The following is a 15,174-nucleotide window of genomic DNA, read 5'->3' on the forward strand; positions in this document are numbered from 1 at the left end:
TGCGCCCGCACCTCGCTCAGGCAGTGAGCGGCCGGTCTGTATGTGGGATCCGAACCCTTGGTGGGAGCGCCGTCGCGCTCCCAAGCGGCGCACTGTAGCAGTGCACCACCGGGCCAGCCCACACTCTTTTAGATATGTTATAGTTGATGAAGAGCTGGACACACAATCAGAAAAACCTAACCTCAGGTCACTGAAGTACTTCCTGCTAGTTCTATGACCTTGAGCAAGGCATTTAAATTGGACATTAGTTTTCTCTGCTTAGTGGAGATGATTACCATTACCCGAGATTGGAGTGAAGACTAAACAACTTAATGGACATGAACCCATCAATCTCCACTGTAAAGCATTATATTGCTATATGGTAGTATTACTATTTATTTTCACTTTGGCTTGAGATTAGATACATCCCACAACCGAAGTACACATGCATTCCTTTTTTGCTTCATGTGTACATTTCTAATCACAACAAATCTTGCTGTAAACATCGTCAATTAAACTTGTATTAACAGTTGCATTTCCAGACATATTTTCTAAAGCCTTTCAACATTCCCAAAGCAGGTTTACTTAAAGACAATTTACTCAGGGGATGCTAAGCGGGAAAGGGCCATGCATAACAGGTAAAGGCACAAAACATCTTAAAGATAGGTTGCTGTGAACTATGAGTCTGTGAGGCTCTTCAGAAATTATTGAAGCCCTGCTCCTGTAATAAAGTCATCTATAATGTATGCTGAGATTTTAAAAGGCAGTAGGCATAAAACTGAAGAGATATATGTCATAAGTTACATCCTAATAGAGAACAGATTTAAGTAAATATAAACTATGTCATAACATCATGACAGTGTGTGTCAAGGCACTGCAAATAAAAAGAAAAACAACCAAAAACAACTTCTTCAATTTCCAGTGAATATTCTGCACCATTATTATGTACTGCAGTGAGAGTTATAAATTGTATTACTAGACTTGAGGAGTCAGAGTGGTTAGGCTTGATTACAGCTCAGTCACATCCAAGTCCGTGATCTTGGTTAAAACTGTATTGCTGTACCTCACCAGATTATCCTGAGTACCATGAAATCATGTATAGAAGTATGTTTGTAAGAAAAGCTCCACAAGTTTCACACAAATGTGAAATATGGACTATTATCATTACAATATATTGAGTTTTCTAAAATCAAAAAAGCGAACAAAAACATTTATTATCACAAATATCCTAAAGTATTTGAGTTGGAGCCACAGTCTAAAGCTCTTTCTCACTTGCTCACCACTCCCCACTATTTCCATTTCTTTTTCTCTCTGCCTTGTTGCTTCTAAAAGGATTTGCTGTGGGGACTTGCTGACTTTCTAGACACAGAGCTTCATGGTTTCTTTTTTTATTTCTTTGATTTTTCAAGCCAACAAATTTGTAAAGCCACTGAAATCATCATGTGCCCTCTGTGTGACAAGAACTGCTCACTGCAAAGACTCAATGACAGCTGTGTCTATGCCAAGGTGAGTGTGGACCCTGAGCTTCACTTTTTCTAAGAAGCAGGTAGTAAGAAGTTCTCCGGTAAAACACTTTGTATCAAAATTAAATATTCCCAGGAATTTCAATAATCACTAGTGTCATGGACAAACGAATAAAATGTCAGTCTGCTGTACTTACACAGCAAGCATATTTCATTTGAATATCTTTGTCTTCTCCATGTTTGATTATTGCCATCACAGACATAAATTTCCACTTGAAGTTATATCTATATTTTTTAGAAGAACAATTATTTCCATTGCTAATGATTAAATTGGTCTCTTCCATGAAGATTGAGGAAGTTAAAATACTTCTAATTATATAGAGAAAACAAAATACCAAAAATTCCAAAACTGCTGCCTATTAGAATCACCTGAAAGGATTTTTAAACTCCTGAAGCCCAGGTCACACCCCAGAGCAATTAACGCAGAATCAAGATAATGAAGTATCACCTCCAAAAGCTTATTCACACCCTTTTATAATCTCTGCCTCCTACCCTTCCTAAACCCTAACCCTGTGCTCAGGCAGCCAATTACTTCGTGTCTTTCTAGCTAAATCTGTATTTCCTAAACTTACGTAAATGGAATCATACAGCATGTAATTTTTTCTGGCTTCTTCCACACTGCATAATTATTTTGAGATTCATCCATATTGCAACTTTTATCAAAAGATCATTTCTCTTTATTGCTGCATGCTATTCCATTATATCTGTACCAGAGTCTGTTTATTCATTTACCTATTAATGACTTTTGGGTTGTTTCAAATCGTCACTTATTTAAATAAAGCCACTATGAACATTCATTTACAAATCTTTGTACAGACAAATGTTATTATTTTGGGAGGTAAATATGTACAAGTGGAATGGCTGGATCATGTGATAAGTATATGGTTAACCTTTTAAAAAACTGCCAAGCAAAATTTTTCCAAAACGTTTATACTATTTTACATGCCCACTAGCAGTGTATGAGAGTTCCAGTTTTCCGGATAGTCACTGAGCCTCAGTATGGCCAAACTTTTCAAATTTTAACTATGCTCATGAACATCTAGAGGTATTGTATTGTGTTTACTTACTTGAAAATAATTTGATCCTTTTGGATTTAAAATATTTAAAATATATTAAGTATTTTAAAATATTTGAGGTGAGACCACAGCAGTGCTCTATTGAGAGCTAATTATTTCCCACAACAAAAGCAAAATCTGTCTGTGTACTCTACCCAAAGCACTGTGAATAATGAGGATTTCCAGTATGTCTGGTGGGCATAGGCACTATTGCTGACTCTAATCCTTTCAAGTGGCTCTTTCCTTGACCTTAGGTAGTTTCCTCGCATACATGCTCAGTGAACACTGCCTGGGTTGTCTACAGAACTCTTTTAAGACAGTAACTGAAGCAAAACTAATGCTCACCTTATTTGTTTCCCACCTCTCAGAGATCATTGCCCTTTGTTCCTGTTGTCCACTGTCTTGAAATTTGTTGTTTATGTATTTTGTGCATGTTTCAGTTGTTTCCAGCATGGAAGTAAAATCAGTCCCTGTTACTCCATCTTGTCCAAAAGTGGCTCTATACAATTAATTTTGACAAAGCTGCATATAAAATCAAGAGCCACTCAATCTCCTTACTACGAGACCAAAACTTAGTAAAGTTAGTTTCTGAATTGTTTAGCCTGAATGAAGAGGAAGGGAAAAGTCTTTTTGTTTATACTTTAAACTTTAAACTTTTTTTTTTCACACTCATGCCTCTTGGTTTAACTTCTACAAACTTACTTTTGTTAGAGACTCACCGAAAAAATATTCTTTACTTTAAAAAAATAAATTTTGTAGACACAATGACAAATTGAAAGAAAATTTCCTTAGTTTCAGTGTCAATTTCCAAACTACGTTTAGTTTTGAATTCTTTTGCTTTGTGTGTACATGTTCCACTAAGACGATAGGGACTTAGAAATGCAGATACATTGTTTTGGGTCAGCATTTTCTCATCACTTTTTGCCAAAGCCAAATATGTTAGAGGTTTTAGAGATATACACATGTGCCTCTCCTAGCTCCTGTATTTCAAAGACATATGACAGGCCTTAGGGACACCAACAAATCCAGATACATATTACTTCTACTTTTACTTGGACAGATCCAATAAAACACATTGACATTATCTGTGCGTTAAAGACAAGAAACATCCACATTTGGTAGACTGATAAAGCAAAGAAACTGTCCAAGGGAACACTAAATCAAAGGGGCTTTTTTCATTGTGCAGTAAATAAACCCTCCTTTTATCAATAGGAAAAAGTATGTTTAGGGACAGGTATGACTCAGAAAAAATTAACTTAATAACTCTTAAAAGGAAGGTGGAAAAGTTAGCTGTATTGCCAAGGAGAATATTGCCCTTATGGAACAATATAAGGAAATAAAACCTACCAGGATGAAATATTTGGTATGTCTTGTGTTTGTTCCTCTGGCTAAGATAAAATGTAACTACTTGTGTTATATTATAACTGCTATATATATAACTACTTGATTCTTGAAAATCAGAATTTTGGGATGGAAATAAACATTCTCTTGTAATATCAGTTTATGTGCTTGAATACCTAGTAGTTACTTGATGAGCAGAATCAGAAATAAGGGATGAGATTTTTACCAGAGCGACAAGCCAACCAATCTAGGATCATCTAGCTACGTGATCTAGGAACTTGATTCAATTTCTCATGGAATCCATCACCACTTGTGACAAATAATAGGAAGTTAAATCTGCCATATCTTATTGTAGTATGTGTGTATACATGCAGTTTATTCCCTTTATAATTTCAGGGATATGTTTGCATGAAAAAAAATTGGTCCTGTCATAAGATAGAAATTACATTTAAGTACATTAACATTTCCTTTGATGACTATTTTTACTTTTAATACTTAAAAGAGGAGTTAATTTTTTTTTGCAATTAAGTAATTTAGTGATATTTATTTGCACACTTATTTAAAGGCACTAACACTACACTGTCAAATCCCATGATGCTAGGATTTCTCATTTAAGGAGAAATAGTTAGATAGAAGGTCCTAAGTTGATTTTTCATAGAATTCTAAAAATAAGTCAACTCTTGAGGTTGGTCTTATTCATGATAGTTATTTTATTTTCTGGTTTTTTTGTGGGGGTTTTCGTTTGTTTGTTTTTGTTTTTTTATTTGTTTAACAAACAAGTAAATACCTAGCATAAACCTCTTACTGTACCTCTTACTGTACTTTGATGTTGAGGCTACAAAAGAAATAGGAGAGAGGGTTTTTCTTCTTTAGGAAAATTCATGGAAGAGTGCATATATGGCTCTATATCAAAACATCTGTTAAAAAGCAGATTTCTGGGCCCCACATCCTGAAATCCAAAATCAGTTGGTCAAGGATGAGTCCTAGAAGTCTGTATGTTAACAAGCTTCTTGAGCAATTCTGATCCTAGGACCACATTATTATCATCTTTTTAAAGGGTGGGAGGGGGGAGAGGGAGGAGGGAGGGAGGTTTTGGTGATGGGACACAATAACTACATTGTATATTGACAAAATAAAAAAAAAAACAAATGTCATGCAGATAAATTATTAAAAAAATAAAAATAAAAAATAAAATGTACATGTTTATGGAGCACAGCTTATAGTTTCAATACAGGCATGTATAATGATCAAATTTTTTCAATACAGTACATTGTATTGAAAAAATGATCAAATCAGGGTAGTTAAGATATCCACCATCAAAATATTTATCACTTATTTGTGGTGATAACATTCAAGGTCCTCTTTTCTAGCTATTTTGAAATATAAGATATTATTAGCTATAGTCAACCCACAACACCCCCAGGACCACAATTTTAAAAGTGATGTGGGAAATGAACTAATGAAGTTCTCATGTTTGATGTAGTTTGTGCCTGGGTCCAGCAAATTCAGATGGTTATTCATGTTTTGCCCTCCCCAAGGGTTAAGAACACAGGAAGTGAGAGAGCGAGCAGAACTCTAGCCTACATTCTGACTCCCTGCCCTCTATGCCGCAATAATGTCCCGGCCTACAGAGCTGAATCTGCCCAGGATGGGTCTTGTTCTCTTTAACCTGAAGGGGCTTTAACAGGATATATATGGCAGTTTCCAGAGTTTTATGTTATTCTGAATCTATCAAACAATTTTAGAAAAACATCCAGCAGCTACTGTGAAGACATAGACTGTAAGCTTCCAGTCTAGTAAGAAATGTATCTCCCTAAACAATACCCACATTTATTGCTTTATAGCCATGCTCAGCTCTCCAAGAAAAACCAGATATCAAAGATAATGGAGAATTTGTGTTTAAACACAGTGTTGTTTGAAGCTCAGTTCTGTTCCCTTCTATATATACGTATATTACTCCTATTTACATCAACAGTGTTAAATAAAATGCTTGTCTTTAGGTATTTCTATTCATAAAGCATGCTATTTTCCTAATAAAATAATTCATTGAGAATATATATATATATATAAGATATACATAACGTGTGTTTTATATATATATATGTATATATAAAATAATAAGACGAGCTTCTTTTTGCTTTTAGAAAAGTCAGGGATGCTGGTTTAAGATATACATAACGTGTGTTTTATATATATATATATGTGTGTATATATAAAATAATAAGACGAGCTTCTTTTTGCTTTTAGAAAAGTCAGGGATGCTGGTTGGGGAATTTTCTCAAGATTTCAACTGGGGCTTTCTTCCATACAGCAAGTGTTCTTGTCCTATTAGACAGAAGGCCACTTCTCTCTTTACTCTCAAGCCATGATCTAACCTTGAGCCATCCAGTGTACTCGACTGTTCCTTCTCTCTCCTATTTTCATCCAGCAGCTCTCATAGCAGCATCCTAAATGATGTTAGCACCCCAAGCTATAATCACAGGCTTCTTATTGCTCTTCTTGTCTCCATGATCTCTCATATCACAATACATTCCCTGTATAATATCTTGGTAAGTCTAATACAGTGATTTTAAATGGTTACACTCCTCCTTAAAGCAAGGGCTAAAGTCTTTCCTAACTCCCATCCTAGCTTTATCTCCCACTACATATATTTAATCCCACATTTTAGGATATTACATGTATATACATTTATCTCATGGATATGTTTCTAAAAATTTAATGTTTATATTTACCGAGTTAACAAAGTGCCTGAAAGGTTTGTAAACGAACCTATGAAGAAAGAGAAAAAAACAAAAAGCAATTTAAAGCAAAATACTGCATAAACTATGACAAATCATGTCTATGCAACACAATTATTGTTAAGTGTGTTTTTTTATTTGCCACTTTCCTAAAAGCATGGCTATTTCTGGAGCCGGGGAGAGCCATTATTTCTTGGTGACCTTTAAGTCCCCATGTGTAAAGTCTCTGTTCTAACACTCTAAGAGGCTGTTTCCTGTACAAGGTCTGTTTATAAAGGAAAATAGACAGCTGTTCAGCTGCTTACCAGCCTCAGGTACCTCTGTGGGATGCCTTTGGAAACAAAGAAGCTGGATTCTCCTGCTGGATATAATTTTATGAGCTCTGTAGGGGAATTTCCTTATGATATTTTTCTCTCCTGTGCATAATGTATACTAATGATTATTCTGAAAACCAATTCTTATAACATTTTTAGAAATCACAAGCCCTAACACTCATATAATTTTAGTCAGATAGGACATTTTCCACCTATCCACAAACCTTTAAAAGGAGCACATCTTTTTTTATGTTCATTTTTTCAATAATACTACGTTATTGGAAAATAATCCTACATTTACCTGTTTTACATATTGTTTTTCAGTGTGTTCCAAATGTTACAATTAAAGTACACATTAGTGTTGTTTTAACGCCCCATTGAGCACCCTCTAGACTTTAGATTGAGCAAGGAGGACACAATTCTATTCTAACTTTTCTTATAGTGATGTTCTTTAGCCCATAATTGGCCTCTCCTTCCTCTAAGGATAGAGTCCCCTATTTTCTCAATAGTTTCTATAGAATTTGTGTTCCTGCCATGACTGCATTAATTTCCCTCACTAACTTACACATATAGTGAGGGCATTATGCAAATGAAAACAAGCAGAGGTAAATTAAATTTATACTTTATTAAAATCAAACAATCCTTGCAACCCTGAAAATTGTATAACTGTACATGGTTCTTTATCAAGCTTCAGATAATATCTGATTAAAAAACAATCGTACTGTATCAATGATGTCCAGCAATTTATGAATCTTCTTAAAACAACTGAAGGTGGGATTCATTACTTCTCATAGTCACTACTGACACATTCTGAAAGATGTGAGAGAGTAGGGGTAGCACTGTGATACCTTTCCATGGGAAGTTCTGGCTCACTGGCAGAATTCTGCATTTTCCAACTTCTCCACTCCTAGAAATATTGCTGACAGGAAGTGCGACGAGGTATGCCTCACCTGGAAAGCTAACCTCTTGCAGCTCAAATTGCAGTTTGAGTACCTGTAGGCCATGAATATTTTCTCAGGGTGCTAGAACCACTTCTAAGCAGAAATGATGGTGGGTACAAAGGGAATCAGAGGGAAGAGAGAAGAAAAAAGGAAAAATGATGTTCCTTCACCTCTCCCCATGGGAAAATCACATAAAACAGTTGTACAACCCATGAAAGGATCTCATATATTATATTTACAAACTATAAAATAATGTGATTTCATCTGAGAAAAAAAAATCACAGTATCTAAATGCAATTATTGTAGTCAATAGTATGACCAATATTTTTGTTTGTTTTCCATTAAGGTGACATATTTGTTTGATAATGGAGGAACAGTCTTCTTTGCTATATTTATGGCAATATGGGGTAAGTATGTTCTATTATTACTTTCTAGTCCTCACTTTCTGCAGCTGTTGCTGTGTTTCTTCACATACACATACGTGCAAACATCCTATATCAATTCAACAATAAAGTCTCTAGGTTGGTAATTGTTTTGTTTGTCCTCCCTATGTGTTCATTGCTTCTTTGAGAGTTTAACTCTTGCACTAACCCTCTGATTACTAAAGCCTTGATCTTCTTACACTAAACAGCATGTTTTTCCTGACAAAGTGGGTGGTAATTAAAAACGGAAACATACCAACATGCAAAATTAAGCTTCTTGTATATTACTCATAAAAGTGATGGTCAGAAAATTTTGTTTGCTTAATATTTTCATTCATCTTTTCTTTTACCTTATGCTTCATACATTTAGAGAAGCAGAATTTATTTCATATATGGTTGAGCAATAATGTCTAATATGTAATAAATCTTGTTCCTATCTAACAATTTAAAACTATACAAATTGTGTATGGATATATTCTTTGGCTGACTTTTATCACCATGATTTTATTGAGTTTGTAAGGCACCCAATTAATTGAAGACTAATGTATAGATAAGTTGGAATTCCCCAATCTTTGAAGAGTTTTAGAGAAGCTATAACTATCTGGTTAGGGTCAGCTTGCTACTGTGGTCCTGTAGAATACAGTCATTGTCATTGTCAACTTGGCAACTCAAGGGGCTGACCCTGTATGTGCTAATGAAGAAAAGTAAAACGTACTAGAATACAGGTCTCTCATTCCTATTACCTTAATCTCCCAGGAACACAACTCTGGGTCATATCTTCTTTCTAGCTTTAAGTCAAAATTTAAAAAAAAAATCACCCTTCCAATTTTCCTTCAAGAAAATGCTGATCTTGATTTATGGCAACAGGAATGCATGTGGAACAGTGAAGAGTCAACAATACTGGTTTTTGTCCAATAAAAAGTAAAAATATAGTTTTGGTTCTCTGTTTCTGTTGAAAGATTTTATTATTAAATTATCAGATAGGGCTGTCGTGGTGAAATCTTTAAGTTTGACTTGATTCCATAGACATTTCCCACTAAGAATAAAACAGACCAAAATACAAATTGTTACTTAATAGATGCTTCAGCACAGCCAAAAATTGTTAAGAATGGAAAACTCTTGGATGATTTATCCTCTCTGTGTTTCTGCTACTCATCTCATACTTTTACAATTCTCCTTGGCACAATCTACACAACAGTGATCTTGCATAACCTTTTGGAAGATGAGATTGTTAAAAGGCCGAGATGTAGATGAACACTTGCCATCTGAACCTTCTTCCTCATAGTTTTATACTGAGGTACGAAGTGGAGGTATGTCGTTCATAGGAATGTCATCACATGCATTTTCTTGGCCTTCTGGCATGGATGAATTATTCACAGTTGGGTTGCAGTAACTAGAATTCCCAAAACTCACATCATAAGGTTCTGGTGCATTGTCTAATCGTAGAACTAAAAAAGTAACAAATAAACAAAATTGTTTTATACCACTTGTATGAAAAATGCACACTCAGGCATCTATCGCATTATAGAAATTGTTCTAGGTGAGTAAGTAGGGACATCTTTTATATGGGCTTTTCAGATATTAGTTTTGAAATTTTTAATAAGTAGATATTTTTCAAGCTACATTTTTTCTAAGACTAAGAGGATAGTCTTAGTTCCAAAATTTCACTGCAAGTGAAACCAAATAAAGGAAGAGATCACAATATAAGTGTACCAATACCTTGTATAAAAAAGGATAGATATATGTCTGAGCTACATTTTTTCTAAGACTAAGAGGATAGTCTTAGTTCCAAAATTTCACTGCAAGTGAACCCAAATAAAGGAACTAAGGAAGAGATCACAATATAAGTGTACCAATACCTTGTATAAAAAAGGATAGATATATGTCTCATTGATTTTTGAATCTTGTGATTTCAGAGCCTCGTCAACATGATCAGAATTTTTAACTACTGTATAAAAAATAATTTTTTAAAAATGAAGGCATTAATTTTAAAACCAATGCCATTATTTTACCAAATATCTTAATATCTTCGAGTCATGTAAGGTGGAGAAAGCAGAAAACTGTATGAGAAAGTTTATGTTTCCTTCTGATAGATCCAAGTTATTGTTAACTTGAGAAAAAATGAAGGCATTAATTTTAAAACCAATGCCATTATTTTACCAAATATCTTAATATCTTCGAGTCATGTAAGGTGGAGAAAGAAGAAAACTGTATGAGAAAGTTTATGTTTCCTTCTGATAGATCCAAGTTATTGTTAACTTGAGGTTTTCTGTTTAATGATACAAGTTTTTTTTTCTTTTTTGACAAATAGCCAATTATTTCCTTAATAATCTTGGATTCATTCTGAAAGGAAAACTAGGCATGTACTATGTGTCTTAAAGTATTGTAAACAGTGACTATTAATTAAGTTAGTATTCTAATTATTTAGTTGAGCATTATTATATGCTTACCTACCTATTCCTTAAATCATATATTTTACAAACTAGGCTCCCAGGAATCTTTGGTCTTTGGGAGAAGTGTTTCAAAGCTGTCTTGAAAGGGGTAGGTGGTATGATTGAGTTTTTCCTCTATGCCTCAATTACAATAACTTAGATTGTATCAATTTGACTAAAATTTTATGTGAGATTACATGTGAAGATAAGGTTTTTAGGTTTAAAAAGTTTGGAAATCTCTATTTTTAGAAATCCTATCTTTTGAACTTGATGAGTGTCAGTTTTTGTTTTATATGGATTACTAAAAACCAATAGTTATTTAAGTTAGATTCAATTAAATTGACAATTAATGAATTTCGTTCTGAATATATGAGTAATACATCAGTCATAATCTGAACTCATCTAAACTCAATAAGATTTCATCAAAGGTACTTATCAGGGGCATTTAATTATTTGTTATTGTGGGAAGAGTCCCTTGTGCAAGCTGGAAGAAAGATTTTTTTCTGAAGCATGAAAAGAGGGATGAGTTAAGCATCTGAAGTGATTTCATTTTTGTTCTAATTGATATTATATTATTAAAGATCAAACTCACTACTTTATTTTTAGCATATACATTTCTCATTCATAGATATTGTGGTTGGCTTTTTCCATCATGAGTGGAATATTGCTGAATTAAAGTATTTTGTGATTTTATGTGATCAAATATACAACTTTTAGATATTATGTTTTAGAGACTCATTAATGGAGGGCTGATTTCTCTGTATAAACTTTAGAAAAATCCCAAATTAGAATAAATCTTTGTTCAAATTACTGCTACTAAGAGATTTAAAAATTGTAGAGAATGGCTTTGCAGTCACTTGCGAACAAAACTGGCCATTTTTTTTTTCTTTTTCATATTCCTGTTTTCCAATTTTATATGTACGTTTTAAATTCTGGGATTACTACTTAAAACCAATTTTGTTGTAATGAGCAACAGTCCCAAATGGTTTTTAAATTTCACTCACAGGTCTATAATTATTTTGGTTTTGTTCTTTGAGAAACAGACGGTGGATCAGAATAAATCTTTAGTGTGTTTGTTGTGTAAGTCCCTGAATCCCTTCTAGGCAGTTCAGCGAACATTCGCATCTTCACTTATTTAAAATCACTGTGACCAGCTGAAGTTCAGAAAGTAGTTTTTACCTGGTTCGTTCCTGTCGTCATAAAGTCGCCGATGGGAAAATGAATCCGTTTTCCTTTTTCCACACAATAAGTAGCCAACAAGACTAAGCAATGAAGCACCCAGAATAGCACCTAAAATGGCCCCAAATACTACTCCTGTATTTCTATTCTCTAGAGAACAAAAAATAATAATTTACACATAAGAAATAAGAAATAATTATTCAAAGAACAGAAATATATACATATATATATGTGGGTGTTCTGTATATCAAAGAATGTTTAACAATGGTTATCTTAAATTAGAAATGGTGTGTGTGTGTTTTATAAAGTACTGAGTATTTGGGATATACTGACAAAATGTACTTCTTGATAAAACCACACTTCTAATTTTAATTACACTGGAATACTTCTAAGTCTTAGTTTTATAACTGTGTCTCACTACTTATTAACATCAATAATACTAAAGTGCCATTTTTGTGCTCCATTGAGATCTAATTTCACTGTTAAATGCTGTATTAATAAGTTTTTTGTGACTTCTGAATCTCAGATGAACTTTAACAATGACATAAATTTTGACCTTGTTTCTATGCATAATTCAAGGCTAAAAAGCTAATAGGAGTAAGTGGGTAATAGAAAATGAATTCACAAAACCCAAAGTAAAAAGCTACTATAAGGAAAAAGCAATATATTCTGATTCAGGCTACTCCCAAATAGAACAAATGGACCAAGACAGGATGTTTGCAATGTCTTGCATGTCAACAGTTGTGTAGGTATGAGTTTAAGGAAGTCCAAAATTTCACTATATCATCCCCTTTAATGAGTACCTTATTTGATGACTAATTCATCAATAAATGATTTACTGCTCCCTAAACTCATACTTAATGTGTTTTCTTTTCAATCTTTTAATTTTTTTGAGAAACTCATTAACTGGGTAGGCAAGGTGTCTTCTAAGGTTTCCGATTCTCTAAAAAATCCCTTTTCTAAGAAAAAAATAACTTTCATGTTGGAGTACAGTATAATTGTTCTAAAATAAAAGAGAAGCAAAATTAATATTTTTAGATAAAAGAGGAATGGTAGGAGTAAGTACTCAATATTCTCAACATGTATGTTGTGTTTAGATAGACAAACTAGAGAGTATTTTTTAAGTCTTTCTAATGGAATACCAGAGCATGTATGCCTCACGGGATGTGTTAAAATTATAGCTGAGGGCTGGCCAGTTAGCTCAGTTGGTTAGAACACAACCTTGCAACACTAAGGTCAAGGGTTTGGATCCCCATGCTGGCCAGCTGAAAAAAAATATATAGCTGAAATGAGAACATATGCACATATTCAGTATATTGATTGTGGTGCTATAATAAAGCCTAGCTTTCATAATTTAAAACTTTTCCTGTACACTGGCAAAAACTTTCAAATAGAAATTTGTATATATGATTGGTTTTTTACATCATTAACATAATCTCTAAGTAAACTGCATTGGAAGTCAGTGAGTTCATGGGAAAAAAACAGTATTTAAAAAAATTTTTTGAGGGAAAAAAAACAGGGTTAGACCTAAAAAAATAAACCAAGATGAATGAATTATTAAATCATAGCCATCTCTCCCATTTTATGTCTTAAAGCTTGACATAATCTCTAAATGAAACATAAAAAATGTCCATCTAACAAGTTTTCTTGTGATACTTAACCTAAATTCCATTGTTATGGTATTCATTAGGTACTAAACTAAAAATTATGGAGATTTCTTTTTGTTGAATTTATTTAATTTTCTTTTAAAATCAGTGTTCTACTGTTGTCCTGTGATTGCTGTGTAGTTTCAGATAAATTATAAATTTATTCATTTTGCACAATTTTTCAAAACTCGCATACATATATTTTTAAAGTTAAGTTGTATAGTATTTCTATAAGCATGTGAAATTCTAGTATCTCAAAACTATCCCACTGCCTCAGTCTCCATCTTTTCTCAACCTAACCTACTTTTCATTTTTTCCTTTTGTTTCCTTATGCTCCCATATAGTAATAACTAGTATATGCTAAGTTAAGCTGTAAAACTACTTCACTATTTCCAATTAATATAATGGTTGCCCCTAAAAGTAAGAACCACCTGTGCTGTTGCATTCGCCTCTATTTCTCTAACATGGCACATTCTTTAGACTTAATATGTATGACTTTTTTGGAGGTTCAATTTCACATAAAATAAAAGTTAAATTCGTTTATATTTACCTTTTTGGGGGTCTGATGTATTTGGGAAGAGTTTTGAATTATTGGTGAATTTTAAGGTGGGCTGTAGAGTTGTCTTTTCTTGATAAGGCGTAAACCCAGCAAAGCTATCGCTGTTTGTGGCAAGCCATCCAGTTGGTTTCGTTATCAAGGGGGTCGCAGACTTGGTAGTTGGTGGTGAAGGGAGGATGCTAAGTGTGGTGGAACTGTTGTCAGAAGTTTTCATGGTATCATTAACCAAAGACACAGTGAACTTTTCAGAAGATACAGCAGGTGTAGCACTGGGAATTGCTGAGATTGGCAAAGGGTTTTTATCTGCTATAGATGAGTTCCATGGCAATTTTGAAACAAAGCTATGAATCAGGGAAGGGCTTGTTGAAAACATGGATGTGGGTCTTGGACTCCCAGAAAAGTTGTCTGTTGACAAGTTACCAGAGGAATCTGAATTTTCAGAGATTTTGTCTGCTAGATCCGAAAAAGGGACCTTACTTTCCTTGGGATTGAAAGTGTTTCTGTTTCCTTTATCTGAATTTAAACTTGCTTCTTTTTCCACAGAAATAGTTTTATTTTCCATTATTTTAAAACTTTCTGCAATGCTCTGTGTTGAGTTTATTTCTAGATTTTCTTTCCCATGGTTCCCAAATAGTAGTGAACTAAACAAAGTTGAAGTATACAGAATTTTGACTGAGGTCAACATTATAGCCTTCTTTGGTATCGGTCTTAATAAAAGAAATCTGAAAGAAAATAACAATAATTTTAATTAATGAATTAATCATTCTGAGTTTTTAAAGTGGATCTATATGTTTAAAGTCATAAAAATCCAGAGACATAAGGTTGAGATCATATTACATTCTTTATTTAAAAATTTATTTTCTGTGTTATACACTTACAGTCACTAAGTTCTATTTTCTATATAATATTTCTTTCTTCCTTTCTTCTAGGGAAATGCCATGCAAAACTTTTGTCAAGTCAGACTCCACTAGTTCAAAGATCATTTAGTTTGGGACAAGTTGGAAAAAAACAAAACAAATATATTTTCTATATATAGTTTTTGTTT

General features: G+C 33.6%; 2 protein-coding genes across 3 annotated transcripts in view; one reads left to right on the forward strand and one right to left on the reverse strand.

Annotated features, from left to right (window-relative positions):
• Window positions 1–8,839, forward strand: part of LOC103605841 (anoctamin-3-like) — a 65,093-nt gene extending 56,254 nt beyond the window's left edge. Inside the window, exons 9-10 of the mRNA XM_008590456.1 lie at window positions 1,389–1,485; window positions 8,238–8,839. Coding sequence (XP_008588678.1) covers window positions 1,389–1,485; window positions 8,238–8,420 — 280 coding nt within the window. The 3' untranslated portion in view covers window positions 8,421–8,839. The remainder of the gene's footprint in view (window positions 1–1,388; window positions 1,486–8,237) is intronic.
• Window positions 8,840–9,600: 761 nt separating this feature from the next.
• Window positions 9,601–14,829, reverse strand: MUC15 (mucin 15, cell surface associated). Of its 2 annotated transcripts, XM_008590454.1 has the most exons (3): window positions 14,121–14,829; window positions 11,925–12,074; window positions 9,601–9,761 (listed from the first exon to the last, which is right to left on the reverse strand). In XM_008590454.1, exons 1-3 carry the CDS (start codon window positions 14,812–14,814, stop codon window positions 9,601–9,603), a joined length of 1,005 nt encoding a protein of 334 aa, XP_008588676.1. In that variant the 5' UTR covers window positions 14,815–14,829. The 2 variants fall into 2 exon arrangements, with proteins under 2 accessions (XP_008588676.1, XP_008588677.1); XM_008590455.1 differs by lacking the exon at window positions 11,925–12,074.
• Window positions 14,830–15,174: the final 345 nt, after the last annotated feature.

This window comes from Galeopterus variegatus, unplaced genomic scaffold (genome assembly GCF_000696425.1).
Source record: "Galeopterus variegatus unplaced genomic scaffold, G_variegatus-3.0.2 Scaffold6116, whole genome shotgun sequence".
NCBI lineage: Eukaryota > Metazoa > Chordata > Mammalia > Dermoptera > Cynocephalidae > Galeopterus > Galeopterus variegatus.